We start from the raw sequence: 21,838 nt of genomic DNA, 5'->3' as shown, positions 1-21,838 counted from the left end.
GATTTTTAAATATTAACCAATCATATGAGTCTTTCAATACTTTCGTTTCTGAAATGTGGTAAATAAAACACACCCACCGAGGATGGGTGTTGATTTGGAGTCAGGTTAAAGGCGGCCAGTCGGGTTGAACTTTGATGTATGTACCATGAAATAGTTGTTGCAAATTTCTTTGATACTAATTTATCAGTACTATTGTTTTCTGTAATTATCTTTTAGTCACATCCGGTTCACAACGCTAATCGAACTTTAACCCGACTCAAACGACTGACACTCTCTGTCACGTCTAGCAAATACAGCCTCATTGCTCCGTTTTCCAGTTGTTATACCTATGTTAAAAGTATAAAATACGAGCTATATTTTGACTATTTGAACAAGAATAATATTCTGACTTTGTGAACTGTTCTTAATCTTGAGAAAACATGAAAAGATTCATAGCGATTCAATCTATAGTATCCGTGATTCAATTTCCGAGCAATGAGGTTTTAAATACTGGATTCAACGGGGCACCCAATCACAAATCGTAAACAGTCAAAGGGTCTTATCATACGACGTCATCACACGTGAAGGGACATGATGACGTAGCGTGTGACGTGCTTTCCAAAAAAATTGAATAGCGCTGGATGAAAGTCATACATATATACCTATTTATGCTAGTGTAGGTTAGGTAGAGGCGTAGGCGAGATGCATCACGTGTATGCGTACTTATAGCACCCGCACACATACGTATACATACATAGGTATACAGCATGCATGCATACGTCATCTAGTACTCTGCGTGCGTGTGCCCCAGTGTCCGTAGTCGCAAGTTGGTCGCTGGGCTGTGTTCCGCGGTTAGAGAGCCGAAAAGTTTTTCGACATATTCAACGCCTTTCGCAACACATTATCAACTTTATCTTTTAACGAAAATCAACTCCATAATTACAGTCAGCTCAGTTTTTAATCAGCGTATGCGACACTGACCTAGCGCAGGTCAGTGATCTCGTAAAATTACATTGAGATGTTAACTTTACAACAACTTTCCGGCTACTAGATACTAAACGAACCTGCTTCTCATCGAAGCGTCTGTAAATTGATTGTGAATAGTACATCCCATCGATATACAATTCGTCATATTGACACATGTATTCACGTCCGTTTGATATCCGATATTGCACTTTGGACAGGTTGTTAATACAACACTGTTGTGATCGATTGCGAACGTATGTTACGAAGGACACGTTTGTGAGTCAATCGATCTCTAACCTTACGTATGTTTAGGATGTAATGTGTTTATAAATGTTATCTTATCACCGGTGGCATTACTACTGTTATTACATCGATGTAAACGATTTCTATTTCCTTATAGTGCATCGTGTTTGCGCGATACGTCAACTGCAATTTAAGTTCAAAATCTGATCCACCTAATTCTCTGTTACTTGCAAGAAAATCAACATTATTATTTCCTTACTTGCCACTTGGTCATTATTACGCTGAAATATTTCGGTGAAACACCTTTGTACACATACATTATGGTCATTCATCTTTTGCTAATATTAACACATATCTTTCCATGTTCTCTGAAGTCCTCATCTGTTTTCCCAAACCAGTCAAGTATTTAATTTTGTATTTAATCAGCTGGATAATTGTGTTCTATTAGCTCACCTCTCATTCCACGTAGTTATTCTCAAGTGTTGACGTGTACTCGTTAGCAGTTTAAAGAATTTCCCAAACAGGCACCTGTCTATTATTTTGTAATCATTATCACAATTATTAATAATATTACTGTTATAGTAATTTATAACTTCTCTTGTCTTAATTTTTAGAAACTGAAGCAACAAAATGGAATTAAAATGTTCAGTCCAGTCATACGAGTGGGGGAAACGTGGTATCGAAAGTACTGTAGCAAATTTGGTCAAGGCAGCAAATCCAGATTTTTCTTTAGACGAGAGCAAGCCTTACGCAGAGCTTTGGATGGGCACGCATCCCAATGGACCATCATATTTGAAGGAGGGGAACAAATTATTGGCCGAATATATCGAAGAGCACAACCATATGCTGGGCAATGGTGTAAAAGAAACGTTCGGCCCTCAACTGCCATTTTTATTAAAAGTTTTGTCGATTAACAAGGCTTTGTCAATCCAAGCTCATCCCAACAAGGTGAAAACTTTATTTCCCACCGATGCCGACCATTGAATCGAAAATTTTGAGTCTACAAAGTAATAACACTGGTTTTAGGAAGACGCTGAGAGGCTTCACAAGCTGAACCCTGGCGTTTACAAAGATCCAAATCACAAGCCAGAACTAGCGATTGCTCTTACCCCGTTTGAAGCTCTGTGCGGATTTCGTCCAATATCTGAAATCAAGCAGTTCTTTAAGGTTGTTCCAGAATTCCGTGCTGTTGTAGGAGAAGATAAAATATTGGAACTGGTTAATTCGGATGAAGTAGGTCTTCATGCAGCTCTCAAAAACTGCTTCAAAAATATTATGACCTGTGATCCAGGATTTGTTGCATTGCAACTCAAAAAATTACTGAACAGACTATCGCACTTAGGTTGGTATTCAGGCATCTGTGTTGAATAATCTTGTAACTTCTACCCATGATTTTACAGGCCAAGTTGTCTTGTTTCAGATGAATCAGGTAGGCAAGCCCTCAATGGCAGCTTGCTAGAGAAATTACACTCTGAGTTTCCTGGAGATGTTGGATGCTTTGGTGTTTACTTGTTTAATTGGGTAACGCTACAGCCTGGGGAAGCTTTATTTCTAGGACCTAACGAGCCTCATGCATATCTTTCGGGTGGTGAGCGAGTCCTTCCAAATTTCTGTCATTGAAATTTTTCAGTATCTACTTCTTTATTCAGAAATATTTTCAGTTTAGTAAATACACATTCTTTGTTTTATTATGGTAATAATGAATATAATAACTTTTGCTATTTATATTTAGATTGTATCGAGTGTATGGCTTGCTCAGACAATGTTGTAAGAGCAGGATTAACCCCAAAACCAAAAGATGTAAATACATTAGTAGATATGTTGACATACAACTGTGAGCCAGCATCTGCCAAAAGGTTTCAACCGTCACGGGAAGATGAGTGTACAGAAATATTCAGACCTCCAGTTCCTGATTTTGCAGTTGCAAAGATTACTGTGAGTGCTTTATTATTTTATGTCAATTCAGCGTAATATCAATGTACACAAGTTTAATCGAAATATGTTGCAGATACCACCTGGAAGAGCAGTATACAATTTAATACCAAGAAGTACAGGCAGCATTTTAATTATTGTCAATGGCAAGGCAGAGATTGGCCCCTCCATAGTTCTTACACGAGGTTCCGCGATATTCATACCAGCTAACGAGAAGATTACCATCAAAGTGCTATGCGGTTGTCATCCAATGCTCATGTTTCAAGCAATGGTAAACCTTTGAGGATAACAAACGCCTTGTAATAAAATTGGAACATATGCGACTTATGGACACATTCGGGAGATTAGATGATGTCTCATATATGAACAGCGTTGGGCTAGGTACATTCCATACTTTCTTAAAATATGTAAGTATGGAAATGTAATAGAAATCGAAGAACTTATTTAAAAAAGTGGCATTTGTTATCTACATTACCCATCAGAGCAATTGCATTCATACCGTGCACAACACTGTCGACTTTTCAATTTACCGATAATATTGCTTTGAATCTTTACACAGCGATTAGTGTCGGTGAACTGGAAAACTCACATCGATTACAGATTCGATCATCCAATATGTTCCTAGTCGGTAAACTTGCTTGTTTGTACCTGATAATTGTGAAAGTTTTTCGAAATGAATTTTGCTCTATCAATCGTTTTGATATTGTAACATACAGACGATAAGTTGGTGTAACAAGCTTACCACTCTCGATGAGGGTATAAAGTAATCTTACAACGTCACTACTAGATATATTGACGAAATCTCGAATAAAAGTTTTAGATTGATCTATATATTTGATTGAGACTTTTTCGATTTCAGTTGCATTCAAGTGTTGAGTTAAATCTAAAGAGTCGAAGCTTCTCCCGAGAATGCAAGTCTCAATGTCAAACAGACGGAAGCCCTAATTTCTAAGCATCGTGTAAATTGTGTACATATTTTTAATGAAAGCTTTGTGCATTGTCATCGTGTAAGCCGTTTGATAAGAATTTTATCGACATTTTTGGTTGTTTCTTCTCGTATTAACTTATTAGTAAGAATATATTTTTTTAGCTATTAAACAAGAATGACTAAACCCATGATGCTGTAGATATACCTGCAGTACTTTGCCCATTAATTTTTTTCCGTTTGTTTGATATTTACAGTCCCAGCTGCGGAGTCGTAGTCGAGAAACTTCCGATTCTAAGTCAGCATAACACAGCGATTTTTCAAATTTGCTTACCAAACGAGTCATATCACGATCCGTTTGATATGACTCCAGAGCCCGGGCAAGCTCAATAGTGAAAAGTGTAAAAAAAAAAAAAAAAAAAAAAAACGATTTCCGCAAAAGTCTTTTTTCTAAAAGATTTGTCGTACGATTGTCATGTCGAGGTTCTGCAATGCTTAACGCTAAAGTTCATTGCAAAAAGGTGCGTGCGTATCAATTCTTATACCAATTCTTGTTTGTGCCATATTAATCCATCAAGTTGTTTACACAATTAGTAATTCCGTATTATTCACCAGCAATCAATTGTCAGAAATCACTCTACCGGTGTTGTACACAACAGGTATAATATTCTACTTGATCATCACGCTACGTATGTACAGTAATTACAGGTTGCACGTATGTAATAACAGTCCATGTATGGTTACCGTGTACATACACCTACCCATGTGCGTTGAAATCCCCTGCAGAGGACTCATTAGATGGCTGTAATAAAACCCGATGCTTTATTGTAGTCGTCTATTTGTTGCCGCGGACAAGTGTGCGCGAGTGATATTAAGACGCACACAACTGTGGCCATTCCTCGTTTGCGGGAAGACTTGAACCGCGGTATAAAACAAGTCGTTCATCAGATTCAACAATCACATGCCTCAGCGCATTTGCCAAGTTAGTGTTCCTCAAATATTACAAAAATTTAAAAGAACTCTGAAATTAAATTGAATTTAAAAAAACTTTATTGTGACAATATTTTATTCGTAAATTAGATGCACAGCGAGATTTACTGTATCCTTTAGTGAATTATTTTAGTGTCATTTCAACATTCAGACATTGAGTATTGAAGAATTGATCACGGTTTTTCACCGAGGCGAGCCTTACATTAATTGCACGGTTGGTATAATATTCAATTTCAATATCGAAACTATCGTGGCAAGTATGATTATTTAATGAAAAACGAACGCGATCAGCGATTATACAGTAATCTGCAGTATACAGAGTGTTTCATTTTGAAACTAAACAATATACGAAATATTGTTTACTACAAAATATTCATGGTTTAAAGGGGGGGGGATACGAGAGTGTCAGACTTTTCGTTAGTGGAACACCCTGGGTCAAGTGAAGGTCAACTTGGTTTTTTTTAAATATCATTGCCCTGAGAAGTATCAACGATAAGAACAAGATACCGTTAAATAAGTACACACGAACGATTTGAACTAAAGTTGGGAAATTAAAAAAAAAATTGCGCTATTTTGTGGTAACAAGTACAACTTTATAAACTTCACGTAGAGAACTATTCTTATAGTTTCCGGTATTAGAATACTCGAGTCTTCAAGTATTTCCACTGACCCAACGACACTGCTGGGTAAAATGCTTCAATTAAGCTACTTAAAATAAGAAATTGATAATGCTTTTCAAAACATAATTTAAATGGGTAAATGTGAATGATTACTTTAACAACATTTAAAATGTTAAATGCAAAATGCCATTTATATTTTAAATGAAACCATTTCAAATATTACCCAACAGTGTCAGACGAGTTTAGTTGGTTAATTCGTAGTACTTTATCACCCAGAATTTGATACCCTTTCAGATGCCTGTACAAAAAATATACTTTTCCAGCTAGGGGAAAAAAAAAAACAACATTTTTTCGTATATTGTTTAGTTTCGGAGTAATCTGGGACGATCAAAATGAAATACTCTGCAGTTGTTCAGTTATCCTAAGGATAAATAGTCAGGACGTGATACATCATCGCATATCCGGGATTCCGATGACGATCACTCGTCGTCAGGTGTTACTAACTACTGTAATCCGCATAGTGTGCATGCAATAGAATAATTTGGTCTGAACATGAAATACGTTTTTATACGGTCAGAAATATAGGGAGGAAAACAATTATCTCTATTAATGTAAGCGGACATAAAAGAAGAGTTAAACGTTTCTTCTAAAAAATAGTTTATCGACCGGCGTGACTGCATAAAGTTGGAAGAAATAGTACAAAACTCATCAGGATACAGTTACGTACTTAAATATCGCTAATATGTATGAGTGCCAATTTAAGTACGTACAGCGTTACCGAAGACTACCATCAGCCTCGGGTTATTCTCATCTGGCATGTTTTTTTTGTCAGTCTATAGATATTAATGATACAATATTCCCAACGGATTTGCATTTTGGCCTTCACCTTGCGAAGATATACATATATGTATACTTGACGTTATACGTATAGAGAGGGCAATTATCTCTATGTATTACATTTACCGCGGTATTATACAGCAATGGTAATCAGCTTTCGGGTAGTGTTCATCTTTTGCCGAGCTATAATAAGTAGGAAATAAATTGAAAAAAAAAAAACATAAAAATTATAACCGGACCGACTATCGTAACATAAGAATCTTGAATTGCAAAATATTAATTTGAATATTTAGCATTTACCGCCGGATGCAAAACTGACTTCATCAATTACTATCCATGTAAAATAACGCAGCATTGTTCTTCGAGATTTATTATACGCCATAAATGTATTGTGTAAATAAGACAGATGCGAGAATGGGAATTAAATTATTCAGAAATCATTCACGAACTAACGTGACGCGGACCATTTCGTCGTGCCAAGCTGTTTCGTTGAAATATTTTTGTTTTCGCTGTTTGTTTGCCGAACAGTTGAGAGATCCGATAACTCAGAGATCAGCGATTAACCGGAAAATTTTTACTATAACCAGCTCTCATTTTACAATAGCGTGTTATTAATATGTTTATTTTTTTTCTTTTGTTTTTGTGAGTATCGATAATTACCTTTCCGAGAAAACACAAATAAAGTTAACAAGCCGGAATTTCTATTTTCAAAAGGATTAATCAGCTGTGATGATATATTTAATTCATTAACATTTGTTTCCCATACCAGGGACTTGTAGATTTCTAAAAGTTGAAAAAATAATCGCTTCAGACGCACTTTATCGGCATTACGTTCTTGGAAACATAATCCGTAATCTATACTCAACGGTAAGTATGAACTTGTGAATATCATCTGGGTCATTATAAACAATAATATTATTTGTAAGTCGAGTTCTGCGAATTGTGAATCCCATTAATTATAACGTTGGTCAAATATATGTAAATATTTATATCATGTAGTGATAAATACTATACACATATTTAAATCGTAACATTAGCACTGGTGGACTGTAATTATTATCTGTTTTTGGAACGTTTGAAATATACTGATACGACGTAATGAATAATTCATGTACATCGCGTTATAGTTATACGTTAACCAATGTATCATGTGGATATACCGTGTACATCACAAAGTGCGCAATTACGTTCGTAAAAAAGGCGTATTTTTCTTTTATTCACACAATTTTCTTACGACGATCGGTAATGACCATGTTTCAGTAACATTGCACGTGGACTAGTACTCTACACTATGACTCAACCTTTGGCCTTTATTGTGCTCATCGTGGCCGTAGGAATCTGCGAAATCAGTTACGCCAGGGTCATGGACAGGCCACGGTGGATACAGTGCCAAAGTAACTCGGAGTGTACGCCCGGATATTGTTGTACAATCGGTAAGACGCAGACTGTACTTTTAAGCATCTCAATTATCGTTCAGTCCCAACACTTCGAAACTCTTAGGAGATTTGTCCGAATCAACTGAAGGACGCACCATTATTTCTATTCCACGTGAAACGATGCAACAGTCGGAATTTGCAATTTTGTTACAAATATACACGTATTTTTATGTTGAAAACGTCGCGAAGCGTAAATCTAAAAATCTCATTTTAACGACTTTGCAATTCTTATCGCATGGCATAGTTACATGGAATGAAAAAATTTGCGAAGCTTCTGAATTGTGAAGATTTTCATTCGAGTCATGTAAAATACAAAGGGAACTATGCCGCAGTACGGAAGCTGGAATAATGTATTTTGTGACAAGGGACAAATGTTGGCGGTTGCGACGAGTCTGAAGTTTGCGCCTGAGCGAAGCAAGGGCGACAATCACACGAGTTGCGATTGCCAACTTTCGGCCCGAGTCACACACGATAGTTTTTATAACAAGCGAATGAAAAGTCTCGGGACTTTGGGAGGCAGTTTTGCTGAACGCGAGTGGTCAATTTCTTCTCCCTGGGGATAAAAGTGAAGCAATCGTGGACTGCGCATGCGCCATTCTATCTTTACAACACTGGAATGAAATTAGCCACTTTCGTCCCGTTAGACTGCTACGCAAAGCCCGACTTTTCATACACGTGTGATAAAATCGATTTTGTGAGTCGACGGTAAATCTCAGCAGGTAATTAATTATTCATGCCGGAATTTTGTTTCTTCTGCCGTGAAGAGTTTGGCACCGAAACGACATAATATAGCTATATAAGTAGGTATGCAATACGCATCGTAACATTGAATTTTTGCACGTGTGTTAATTAAGGAAAACAGAAATTCAGCATTCCGCAGTGCAAGCTGATGCGCGACATCGGCGACGTTTGTCGACCGGATGGTTCGATAACTCTAAATACCACATTGATGTACCCGGATGGATCTCAGATTGAACTTACCGAAGTCCACGATATGTTTTGCCCCTGTGGATACGGGCTGAGTTGCGATCGTCGAGATGCCGTATGCCGCGATCCGAGTCAGGAAAGAGGATTCAATCACTTGCCGGGAGAAGGAATTACCGAGGACGATTAATTGCAATGCTAAATTTCGAACGAGAAATGCGTTAAAATAATTACCTAATCGCTGAACAAACAAATGATAATTGGCTGGTTAATAGATTATAAAAAGTGATTGAAAAACATCGATGTATTGCTTTGAAATACCGGTGACTGTATAGTATTATATTCATACGGATGTATGTGGAAATTCCGTAATGATCGAATCAATATAGCATTTGTATCAATTGCTGGTGAAGAAAATGTGCAACCCAGTAACTATAGCGGTAGGGCGACTGGAGCCCTTGTCCCAGGAGTGACGCATCATATTATGATCCAGGGGATAACATTCTAAGATGAGAAAAAAAATATATTAATTATTTAACGATTACCCTGTTCGAAGATTACATTAATTTGTATAATTGAAATAAAAACCAATTTATATTACCAAAAGCATACCGATAATTGGTATTCGATCATGTCTTTCCTGTCATTGTCATGCGCGTTCAAACGTTTTTTCTTGTGTAGTGAAGTCGAGACGGGGCCTCTCAATTTGACCCTGGCGGTTTTCCAAATCGATCAAGACTTTGCATTAAAAAAAAAATCCAAACGGAGTGGCCTTACTTTTTTGCGATTTTTGGAAAGAAAAATTTTATGCCACTGAATCGATCTGTACATCCCTTTTTCCAGTAATTGGACCCTTAGTAATCCAAAAAAGACGTCTATCGGAAATAGCTGAGGTAATACAACAAAATCCAAAACGGATTCTTTTCGCTATTCTTAGAAGCCAAATATTTTTATTTTAGAATGGATTCGTTGGAGTGTATTTATGACTGAAAATTCCAGCCTGTCACGGCAGATATTTCCAGCAGTACATTTGTACTGTAAAGCTACAACAAACGTTTTCCAATACCGACGCTGATAAATTGATAAACGGATTGTAAAAGACTCACCTTCCAGTAATAGTTACACAAAACGTGCTTACCGTTATATATAATATTATACTTATACAAGGTTTCCGAATTTTCTTCGTCACACGTGGCGTATACAGTACTATCATATAAATGTGCATATGTGTTTTTATTTTTCACTTTCAATGTGATAACCTGAGAGTGGAGATCAACTTATGTGATGGGGCAGTGAACCAACACATGTTGCTTGATAACATTGCGCATCTATTTAGCGGTGGTCGAGTTGCTGGATCCTTGCTTCGTGTGTTCCTGGTGTGTAGAAATCATCATATACGCATAATGATCGTGAAGAGTAAAGTGGTACCACCGATTTTATGTTATCTCCTCGCAATGAAACAGTTCAATATGCAAATCAGCGCAAGTCTGATGTCAATATCACGCCAACTAACATTTGCGTAGAACACACGGAATATTCGCTTATAGACGTGTACATACATGCGCAGACACTTGACAAGATAAAGTGGTCACTTTCGATCCAATCCTCCCAATAATTATTCAGTTCTCCATTTATTCAAGGTATCGAAATTTGAATGCGGATTTTGATCAATCAGCTGGCTTATACTCTGCAAATCACCGTTGCAATTAGCGAATCGGTTCATGTTCGACCAAGTTCAGAGACCCAAATTGCTGTCATACTTTATTAGAAGCAGAGAAGACTTGTTAAATATTTTTACACATATGCAGTTAATAGCAAAAGAATACAGGATTCGGTAATTTTTATATCGTTTCCTACCACGTTGGTTGAAGAATATTAACCACATTTCAAACGGGAAATACTGTAAGTTCGGCTATCAATTCATATGATGAAAAGACAGAAACGAAATATTCAAGGAGTTGTACCTTGTTAGGATTTTTCAAAATTGATTTGTTTTATTTCGTTTTCAATAAATAAATACATTCAAGTATATGCACAGAAAATTTCACATCGACGTTACGCGCACATTTGCAAAGATACCCCGGAGCGTTTGAAAATGCTTGTGAAACTGAACGCTTTTTTCTTAAAACTATATGTTCAAAGTCGGAGTGAGCAACATTTCTGGGGAACGGCTGATCCGATGAGTCTCAAATTTTTGCACAACCTTTATGAACATATTTTTCAGTCCTTGATCGAAGATTTTTTCTCGTCGATTAATATTTTCCATTTTACAAACAAATTAAGGGGACATTTTTTATGGAAAATCGATTTTTGTTCGAAAAGCTGCTGTTTTTCTAAAAATTAATGTTTTGCTCGTTCCTTCGATCGAAGACTGGACAATACCTTATATCATGCTCACCGCAAGACGCCTGTTTTTTTTTTAGAGATGCTCCCGGAGATCGGCTATAGCAGCTTTAAAAATCATTATTTTTACAATTAAAAAATATCAGGACGAAGTTCAATGTTACCCCAATGTGTATATAAATTTTTACATTATCAAATTAAAATGTCACTTCATGAGAAATCCTTGTAAAATCGCCTTTTTTCGGCCTTCTGATTGGGTATAACTGGGTAAATATGATTTGACGGTCATGCTCGTCATTTCCACAAAATTACGTACTATTTTATTAAATCTTATCTAAAAATATGATATATCTATAAAAATGACTCTCAGAGATATGAAAATTGCTCTGAACTCGTCAGATTCGCTCACCGCGGTTATTCTCATAGAAATGAATTATCGTTAGTACAGATCACTGCAAGTATGAGTTACCAATCCCAGATATGTGAAGTCAAAAAATTAAAATATATACCAGTGGCACATATGTACATATCTCATTATATGGATAAAATAATGGATTTGTCAATCCTTTTTTCTATTTGAAAATCTGTCACATTGCACAAAATGGGATTGGTGAACAATCGTTTTATAATAAAATTATTTCATAGTTCAGTTCATTCGAACTAATGCCCTATTGTTTAATAAAATTTGTCTCGGATGCCCGTATCCGGTGCATCGTATCCATTATACTAAATACAGTTATAATTTACGTCTCCTTCAAATTTTCTTTGGTACATCAATAAATGGCTTTACCAAAGGATACGACGCTTGGGTTGAATGAAACATCACTGGGTCATTAATTCTACAAACGGTATTTAGACGTGATTCCGAGGATGGAGATGATCTATTTTCCGTGTCGTTGATCCTTGTACGCCCAGCTCCGCCTTTAGCCATTGAAACTACATGTACCGAAAGTTTACATCTAGTCGAACCTGAATTCGTAAGGACATCCTAAAAATTGAAAAGAAACACTTGTGGTTATTCACGGTAAATTATTTATTATAACGTAAATTTATTTTTAAATAAGACGACACCGCAATATGTCAAATAAAACGTCGAAATACTCGTGCACACCTTATAAAATTTGATAACCATTTCTTTCGTTACAGTTCTCATGTAGGATACTTCCATGTTAGCCCTGTCGAAATTGTATCGTTGCTCCCATATTTCAGACCAGAACAAACTCGTCAGAGTGCCCAGCATTGTCGGTTTCTCCAATTTTTTCGTAGCTAAGGCGTCTTTGTGACTTGAGAATTCTTCTTCCGGCATATCAACTAACTGGTTCTGAAAGTGAGAGTAATCGAAAGTACGAAGGAATTCAAATTCTGCAAATGCATTGGAAGTATACACCCAAAAATTCGAGTTTAGCGATAGTTCAAAAGAAGCTTGAAAACACAAGCAAATCGCGTTTAACGCGATCCAGGAAACTTACCAACATCGCTTCCAAAAATGCTTCTATTCTTTGATCAACATACTGAGGATGTTTGTCACTTTGCACAGTAAATTTCAGACCTTGCGCACCATTTATTCGTCGTACACTGATGTAAACGATGTAGCCAAGCTGTTCTTTGGTTCTAATGGTATCAAAGTAGGGTTCAAATATTATTTGATTCAGGAGCTCCGAGAGTACGTTCGACTCTATCGTCTCAACACCACATTGGTAGTACACTTGGACGCAGGAACTTTTGTGCAATCTATTACCGACATCGTAAAGAAAGTTACAACCTGAAACATTGTAAATGAAAGTCAAAGTATAGTAGAGAAACAATTTTAACAACAAATGGAGAAAGTCTAACTAATTGATGTTGCACTTACCATCATCTAATTTCACATGTCGACATCGAATTAATTGTCGTGGTAGTAGCGGTGAGAATTGTGGCAACGCGTTGATCAATTTAAATTCAAATATTTTGACCATATCTAACGCTTCCGACTTGGTCACATTTCCATGTATTAAACATTCAATGTGCACCTTACTTAGCATCTGTTTTATATAATGTTGTAAGTTTTCCGCTGTCAATACTGAAAGCATGGAAATTTTGGCGATCAATACTCAAATTTGGACGCAAGTCTGTAGGATTCAGCCCTTTACGCAGTTGGGTATAATATGAAACTCGCGTGTTACTTACGTGAAGTTGATTTCAGCAAATCATCTACGGTCCATTTAGTCTCTGACAGCAAAACCCCCATGTGGTAGTCAGCACGATAGTAAGGCGGGTCAGCTTTCATATTTTTCAGACTCCTAATATACTGAAACCAACACGGTGAGGAATAAATCCATTGAGCATCACAGTATGTAAGTAATACCCACATCACATGATGGTACAAGAGAAATCGTCGTTCTCGCGACATCTTATACTTACACTTTCTTTAAAGGTTTGGAATAGACGCGGATTTACTTTAAAATTGGCCATCTCATCAACGATTTTCTCGAGCAAAATTCGCTGTTTGTCGTTATAGCCCTCGATTGTTAACTAAAGAAAGCATATAATCATTGCATTGCGTAAAATGGCGATATACCTCGTGATATACCTATGTACGTATATATTCACCTAAAGATATTGCCTATGATGATCAAAAGAATATAAGGAACATATTTAACGTCAACTGTAGATACTCACGGTCATTCCGTAATCGTTATGACTAAGAGACCAACAGAGTCCTGCAAGACGGGCAGCATAAGTATATTCGTTCAATGAATCGTAGAACAGGTCCACGAATATGTATCCCAGATTGCAATTAACTGGATCGATGCTTGTGAAAGAACTGAAAATATGTGTCATGCTAATAACTGATGTTAAAGTTTTCTTTATTGGAATTTTTAGATCTTTGAATGACAATTCTAATGTTAGATTGAAGTCATGATAAAAATCAGATCAACAGATCAAATGCTAATTAATCACATTGGTCAGAATTTTTCAATCCATTCACATATGGGGTAAATAGTTACAAATGCATTGTCTAAATTCTGCAACTTAATGCGGACAATCACATCAAGACTTTGTATAAAATCAAATAAATTGCTCACCTAACAAAATTGAATCTAAGATTAGCTTTAGGCAAGAGAAATTCATCATCTTGCTTGAACCAAACTCGCATCAGCGCTGTGTCTTCAATAATTACTGGGAATTTGTTCGCCTGTAAGGCCAATTGTAATATTTCATCAGATCGTCGAAAGATTTCGCTGATAAAAGTAAATTATTAACTAATCGAAGAAGCTTGGTACTTACGTCAGGCTCTCGTGGCTTCAGCTCAAAATTTGTTGGTATGAATTCGTTTTCAGCCGGAAGTCGTAGGATCCCGCTTAGACCTGCATCCATCCAGTCCACAACAATTTCATGTGGTATTTTTTCTATCATATACTTGGTTTCATACCAGGGTTCCGTATCATTAGTCATATTCTTACACCACCGAGCTACGACAGAGATTCTAACGTATACTGGACTCAGATATTCCAGTAGATCCTTGATCAAGTCCGGATTCCATTCGTTGGACAACCGAGGTCCTGTCAAGACTTCCCGCGCGGGGTATTTTCGCATACAACGTGCAGTTGAGTTGACCAAATCACAAGGTGACGATTTCTCTTCGAAACGGAAATTTATATTTCGCATTCTTTTGCATTCCTACAATAAACGTATACAAGAGGCATAATAAGGGATCAGATTGCTTTATAGCCAGACAATCAAACGAATATACTGATAAGAAAGCGAGTTGATAAAAACGTGGTAAGAATAGAAGCCCCGTATAATTGATTAATAAGCACTCACTTCAAAAATCCACGGAATAGGACCTTCTTCTTTCATCAAATTAATGTATTGAAACGTCAACCAGACAATATCACTGACTTTTTTTAGTCCATTTTCCGTTAGGTCAAGATTGATGTTAAAAAACTTGAAACCTCTAGCTCCTCTTCCATATTCAGCTTGTAAGGAATTACTCCAATTATAGGTTTTCAACGCAGACAACAGAGAACCTTTACCTTCATGTCCAAGAAGATGCGAGATATAATGCACCGACTAGCAATGAGAATAAAAACAGTTCAGACGACATTATCTAATTTATTATTTTATAGATAATATCATTGCGAAAGGTTGACCTAAACTTTAAAATTAACTACAATGGCAGAAGCTTATGGATTTGTTTGTATCTGGGGTAGTCCAGACGATAGTACATGTTATCTAAAAATGAATTGAAGAAAAGTTGCGGCCAAATGTTACAATCCAATAACATGCACATTGATGTGCAAAAACAAACGTAGCTCCCTAACGACCACCGGGCCCATTTGGCGTCAGGTATAAAAAAGTTTTCTTTTTAGTCAGTGAAAATCCAGAAATAAATTCAAATTTTTCGGAAACTGACAGGGTGGCCACTCAATTCCGCTAACGGAATTCCCTGACATTTCCCGGTTTTTCTTGATTAAAATCATTATTTTTCCCTAACATTTTGATGGACAATTTTTGCAGAAACCACTAAAAACCATAGTAACCAAGGTAAAGTATGGCTCAATATATTAAAGTTATAAAAGTTTTTAAAAATTGTTCATTCCGTTCATTATGATTTTTGAAAGTTGACAAAAACTGAAAGTTTCCATTTGCTTGGTCTTGTTAAGTATATATTTAAGAAGGAGCTCCAAGAAGCGAAATATTTTTAGAGCTATTATTTGAAGATTCATGCTGTTTGCAATGAAAATCGAGGTTCGAAGAATCATGACTAATTAACGAATGTGTAACTTTTTGAAGTATAAATTTAAAAATTTTTTCCCAACCGGACATTTTTCTTTTAAGCGTTAAGAATACACCTCAATCTATCCAAATTTTGAAATTGATATTCAATACAGCAAAACAATTATATTATGCGGTGCACTGTCTAGACGCGGCGCGTCTATGCCGTAACAGTTGCGCAGAGCCCTATGTTCAGCGTTAAATTAAAATTACTAATACCGAAGATAGAATTCCGGGTGCTTGTAATTTTTTATTCGATATTTCCTCCTCTTTAAGAATGTTTTTGAAATTTTCGCTAGCGCTTTTACTTTTTGAGTTATTGCCAAAAATCTGAGGCTTCGTTTTTTCTAGACTATTAGGCGTCGGTGAACTTGCGTCTCCACACGCAGTGACGGCCGTAGATAAATCAAACCGATGTCTGGTCGTACTATTGAATTCACGTGACAATCAGCAACTAAGCTTATAATCGTCAATAAGAAAAGAAGAAAAATTGTGACGATGCGGTGATAGCATCTCAATTTCATGGACAAAGCTTTTGAAATCCGTGAGTTCCATAAAAATTCCCCGACATTTCCCTGACTTTTCCCTGACATACAAAATTCCCTGACATTTCCCGGTTTTCCAGACGGGTGGCCACCCTGAAACTTGCTTTGCGAGAAAAAACGATTTTCATACATTTTTCGTTTAATACAATGGTTTACGATTTCCAGAAAATTCTGAACATATTATTTTCGACCAATATATACAAAAACACATTGTTTTCCCGTTTACAACTTTGCCCTAAGTGGACAGTTTTCGAGTAGTGGAAAATGATATCTAAAATATCCACTCTTAAACGGCACGTGAAAATAATTTGAATATGCAAATTTGGGGGAGTAGAAGTAAAGAATGAATCGGTGACCAATTGTTCACGTTAATTCGGACTAACCTATATATTATATACACACAAATCGCCTAATCAACTAAACTCACTGTAGAGCTGAAATATTCTCCCATGTCAGGTAACGGGAACATTATGCTGAGATATCTGACATCCTTTATGGGTACGGCGTACACTCTTGTTTGAAGATCAGAGAATGGATGGACGATCCAGGATGTTGAATGAACATCAAAATTTTGCAGATTAGTAAAAATTGTAGTAACTAGAGCTTCCAATTCATCGAGATTTTCTAAAAAAATGTTCATTCGTTAGAACAAGCCTAATTGATTGTACATTAAATTCTAAATTGTGCAGTAAAAATATTACTATTCTCTGACCTTTTCCAATTACGCTGAGCGTCATGATGCTGGCTGAATACCACGTTTCGTGAAATTTCAACAGTTCGTCTCTGATGTTGATATCAAGCTGCCTCGGGATTGTGCCCAACGTCTCTTTATTTCCCGTTCCAAATTTCGAGTACGGGTGCATGGGATTTGCCAATGATTTATGTAACTGCCTAATTCGCCATTTATCGTCCATTAGGTTTGATTCATGCTCAAGATCAACAACATTCAATTCCCTCTCGATGGCTGACTCGGTGAACAATGGGTTCACAAAAATCTGAGAAAACCGGTCCAAGGCCCCGGGTAAATTTTCGGGGTTTACATCAAAGTAGTAATTGGTGAAATCGTCGCCGGTAGATGCGTTACATGTTCCACCATGGTCGTAGATGTATTTCGTATAATCATTCTCCGCTGGATATGCCTCTGTTCCAAGAAAAAGCAAGTGCTCGCAAAAGTGTGCCAGACCTGGTAATTGTATGGGGTCATTCATACTTCCTGAAATGAGTATGAAGTTGCTGCGATGAGGTGAGTGAATTAATTGGAAATGAAAACATTTTCACGGGTTATACGAGTATAACTTACCGACTTCAACGTTGAGAGATGCAGCGCTTTTGTCAGTCGTTGAATCGCTTATCAGTAGTACCCTCATATCATTCGGTAATATCAGACCTCTGTAAAGTCTTTTGTCGTTCGGAGATTTGATTATATCATTAAAGCGTATTCGATCGTTTATCCCGAGCAACCTTTGTCTTGAAACGCATTCAATTATAACCAATAATTAATGAATGAGTACTTGGTGAAAAATACCGTGTTTGTAAAATTAAAAAAAAAATACAAGTATTCACTAACTGGGAGTAAATAGTCGCTTTTCTCTGACTGGTATTGATACTTTGACATAGTTCCTCCATAATTGCAATCCGATCAGAAGTGGACAATATGTAAATATCTGGGATAGGTGTCGTGAAGTAACAGGAAATCTGGAAGAACACGAAACCTGTTGTGTACACGGAAATTAAGCTCATCATGTATGCTTAAAGTGCGAGGAGAACACGTTAATCTACGCCGAATTTGTGAAACTACCGAAGATCATATCAGCACCTCACTTAGTTAGAGAATTGAAGTAATATTCGATGGATAGTAACCATCTGCGTATAAGGTTTGACGTGGTAGAGAAACATCCAGGGTACGCGTAATCACGTATTTAAAATACACCAAGTGTATTTCTCAGCAAAATAACCAAGTTTGGAGTCCTTACGATTACGATTACGTGACCGATGTTTTAAATAAAATTGTTCTAAGGAGGGCTCCCATCAGGGCTGAAACGTTAACACAATAAAAAAAAGTGTTTTGATGTCTCGACCTTCATATCCAAGAATAATATTATTCAACAATTCACCAAGGTCAAGAAAAAAATCGTCTTCATTATGTCTAACGTTGCTGCTCCAAAAATGATTGCGAGCATTGAAATCCCCACTAAGTAAAGTGATAAAAAAATTTAATCTGATAATCGGCTTTTCCATACCGAGAAATTTGATAAGGAGTTTGCAAGAAATCGAAAGACAAATTGTTTTGGATCTACAAGACAATTTAAAAATGAACAATCATGTACATTTCCGGACATGTAATTCTGTTTAAAAAGACTCCATGGATATTTATATACGCAGCTGCAGTAGAAATGTCATAATAAAAGTTTTATCTGTAATTTTGTATATAACTTATTTCACCAATATGATACACATGTATGAAATTTGAAAAAACAAATTTCTGCAATATTTCAGAAATATCTTAGTTCTTACGCAATGAATGGCGGAGACTCGGACATTGCGGTAACATTACGCAATATAAGCGCAATCATTGCCAATGTTGCAAAGTTATGTTGCTGCAACGTCTCGATGCTGTATGGGATGATAATATCAACATTGCTGTGCTGCCACAGCCATGTCTCAATTAAACGTACGATATTGAAATTCTTTTCATAAGGCAGATTTTACCAACGTGTGAGAATTAAACTGTCCTTTTTTGTAGTACTATTTAAAATTTCATACGAGTAGCTTTCAGAGCAATAAATTAGTGACTTGACGATATTTTTCCGCTAGACACGAATGATTTTTCAACATATTTTCTCCGAATAAATTTTAACGTGAAGCATGCAGGCCTTTTCCTATAAAAGCTACCTATTTCCCACACCATTTGGCACATGTATACCAGAATTCATGAAATTCAATTCCAGCATAATTATGACATTCAAGTTCGCCCTGCGCTGCAACGTAACATGGCCGATGTACCGTGAGATATATCGAGCCCAAACATAGAAACAAGCCACCTCGACGCCTACACATAGGCAACCAGGTGTTACAATTTCGTTCCTGAGACGGCAAATTGTAACTCCGATTGCCTCTCTGTAGGCGCCGAGGTAGCTTGTTTCCATGTTTAGGTCAGGCTGGCTAGGCAGACCGGCACTTTTATCCTGTTTACAAGGTTATCACCTTGATCGGTAGGTCAGAACGTCCCGCGAAAACATGAACCTAAAGTAATCTTATGTTATGATGATCACCTAACGTAGTGATATTAATCACAAAAGGTATGTAAGCACTCTAAAAACTATAAAAGTTTTTCTGAACTCTGTACACATAAACACACCTACTTTCTACCGCAAATCTGTGGACAAAAAACTATTTTATTAGTAATTTTATTCTTATATCTGAGGATTGATTGTTAAATTTATGACATACAGTTAGACACTCGCACAAACGATATATTTCCAGCAGCACAATCTGCAGTTACCAAAAATATACCAAAGTTGGTATATTTAATATGTTTGAAAATCCGGCACGCTTTTATAGTTATATCGTGATCGTGTAAACTGTACACACACAATTCATGAATAAAAACAAGTAAATCCAAATGAACTTACTAGGAACAAACTATAGGCTTATACCACTACTTCGAAATGATTAAAGTGTTTTCAAATATCCGCGAGAAAACTCGGAAAGCAATAATCGTACAATTGTATCGCATGATGTTTCCTGTACAGAGTAATTTGACGACTGTCACTGCCAACCAACACCGAGTACACTCGACTGATATCCTGATTGTGAGACTAATCCTTAACCATTGTGAACATCATCCTTCTCCCAACATGTCGTCAAACTGAAAAAGAAAGAGTTAGTGTCATCACTTTCTTGACTTCCATGAATAATAATCGTACCTATAAATTTGACTGAATTTTTCTCTCCCGTGGAGGAAAAATAGCTGTTACACAGCCTGGTGTATGACACATCAATACGTTATTTCGAAACCTCATAAAAAGTAACACTGGACGTACCCGTGCACCCAAAAATATAAATTGGTTACGCACTTAATTATCGACATTCAAAATTTGGAAAAGATTTTCAAACTTTTTCGACTGAAAATCACTTCCTTCTCGGTGAATTTTTTCAAACGTCTGCCGTATTAGTTTTTTTTTTTACACTGTGAGCCAGGCTCGCAGCGTAAGAGTTTACTCCGGAAGACAAAATGTATAGCTAATAATGTGCAGTTATATGCAATTGTATTAATGAAACGTTTTTTGTGTCCAAGGAAAGATTTTTCATGCAAATAACGGTTAATGCTATTATTTCCGACCAATTCCCGTTGCATCAACTCAATTTTCTGGTTAATTGTCTACCTAGTGTAACAAACTGGCCGGAATCATTTTTTCCTCATTTGAATCATGCTAGCTTCAAGCAATTGGAAGTTTCAAGCTTCCAATTGGTTTTTCAGGATATTTTTCTTTGCAAACTCTGGTTTAGTTTGTTCAGTCATGACATTTTGTTCAAGGGGTTTGGTGGGTTTCAAAAGCTCAAAATAGGTGCATTTTTATGAATTTTTTTTTATTTAATCAACAGAATATTTCATTCCGTCAATTTAACACATAAAACATACATATTTTATAAGTAGTTTGTGAAATTTTCATTGAAAAATATTGAAAATTAAGGCGTGGACACGTCGTCTGCTATGACCCCTCAACGACGGTTCGACGTTTGTCGACCGGATGGTTCGATAACTCTAAATACCACATTGATTTACCCGGATGGATCTCAGATTGAACTTACCGAAGTCCACGATATGTTTTGCCCCTGTGGATACGGGCTGAGTTGCGATCGTCGAGATGCCGTATGCCGCGATCCGAGTCAGGAAAGAGGATTCAATCACTTGCCGGGAGAAGGAATTGCCGAGGACGATTAATTGCAATGCTAAATTTCGAACGAGAAATGCGTTAAAATAATTACCTAATCGCTGAACAAACAAATGATAATTGGCTGGTTAATAGATTATAAAAAGTGATTGAAAAACATCGATGTATTGCTTTGAAATACCGGTGACTGTATAGTATTATATTCATACGGATGTATGTGGAAATTCCGTAATGATCGAATCAATATAGCATTTGTATCAATTGCTGGTGAAGAAAATGTGCAACCCAGTAACTATAGCGGTAGGGCGACTGGAGCCCTTGTCCCAGGAGTGACGCATCATATTATGATCCAGGGGATAACATTCTAAGATGAGAAAAAAAATATATTAATTATTTAACGATTACCCTGTTCGAAGATTACATTAATTTGTATAATTGAAATAAA

The 21,838-nt window shown here is 36.6% G+C and overlaps 2 protein-coding genes across 13 annotated transcripts; one reads left to right on the top strand and one right to left on the bottom strand.

The window, feature by feature from the left end:
- Window positions 1-15: 15 nt before the first annotated feature.
- Mpi (mannose phosphate isomerase) lies at window positions 16-7,794 on the top strand. 10 transcript variants are annotated; one of them, XR_011177102.1, is made up of 9 exons: window positions 16-136; window positions 1,803-2,136; window positions 2,215-2,530; window positions 2,609-2,776; window positions 2,921-3,123; window positions 3,197-3,391; window positions 4,303-5,249; window positions 7,262-7,359; window positions 7,753-7,794. XR_011177102.1 is itself a non-coding variant. In XM_046625515.2 (7 exons), exons 2-7 carry the CDS (start codon window positions 1,819-1,821, stop codon window positions 4,351-4,353), a joined length of 1,251 nt encoding a protein of 416 aa, XP_046481471.2. In that variant the 5' UTR covers window positions 767-969; window positions 1,803-1,818; the 3' UTR covers window positions 4,354-5,250. The 10 variants fall into 10 exon arrangements, 1 of the variants encoding a protein (XP_046481471.2); XR_011177105.1 differs by lacking the exon at window positions 16-136 and adding an exon at window positions 752-830; XR_011177100.1 differs by lacking the exon at window positions 16-136 and adding an exon at window positions 766-1,075.
- Window positions 7,795-11,251: 3,457 nt separating this feature from the next.
- Window positions 11,252-20,454, bottom strand: LOC124220471 (insulin-degrading enzyme-like). 3 transcript variants are annotated; one of them, XM_046629409.2, is made up of 16 exons: window positions 20,131-20,454; window positions 18,315-18,532; window positions 18,066-18,193; window positions 17,799-17,965; window positions 17,211-17,711; window positions 16,926-17,122; window positions 15,000-15,248; window positions 14,463-14,855; window positions 14,261-14,370; window positions 13,854-13,998; window positions 13,596-13,706; window positions 13,362-13,482; window positions 13,048-13,254; window positions 12,665-12,957; window positions 12,307-12,516; window positions 11,252-12,183 (listed from the first exon to the last, which is right to left on the bottom strand). In XM_046629409.2, exons 3-16 carry the CDS (start codon window positions 18,122-18,124, stop codon window positions 11,950-11,952), a joined length of 2,997 nt encoding a protein of 998 aa, XP_046485365.1. In that variant the 5' UTR covers window positions 18,125-18,193; window positions 18,315-18,532; window positions 20,131-20,454; the 3' UTR covers window positions 11,252-11,949. The 3 variants fall into 3 exon arrangements, with proteins under 3 accessions (XP_046485365.1, XP_046485366.1, XP_046485364.1); XM_046629410.2 differs by having other exon boundaries at window positions 18,320-18,532; XM_046629408.2 differs by lacking the exon at window positions 18,315-18,532 and having other exon boundaries at window positions 20,131-20,453.
- Window positions 20,455-21,838: the final 1,384 nt, after the last annotated feature.

This window comes from Neodiprion pinetum, chromosome 5 (assembly GCF_021155775.2).
Source record: "Neodiprion pinetum isolate iyNeoPine1 chromosome 5, iyNeoPine1.2, whole genome shotgun sequence".
Classification (NCBI taxonomy): Eukaryota; Metazoa; Arthropoda; class Insecta; order Hymenoptera; family Diprionidae; genus Neodiprion; species Neodiprion pinetum.
This window is presented reverse-complemented; position numbering and strand designations above follow the sequence as displayed.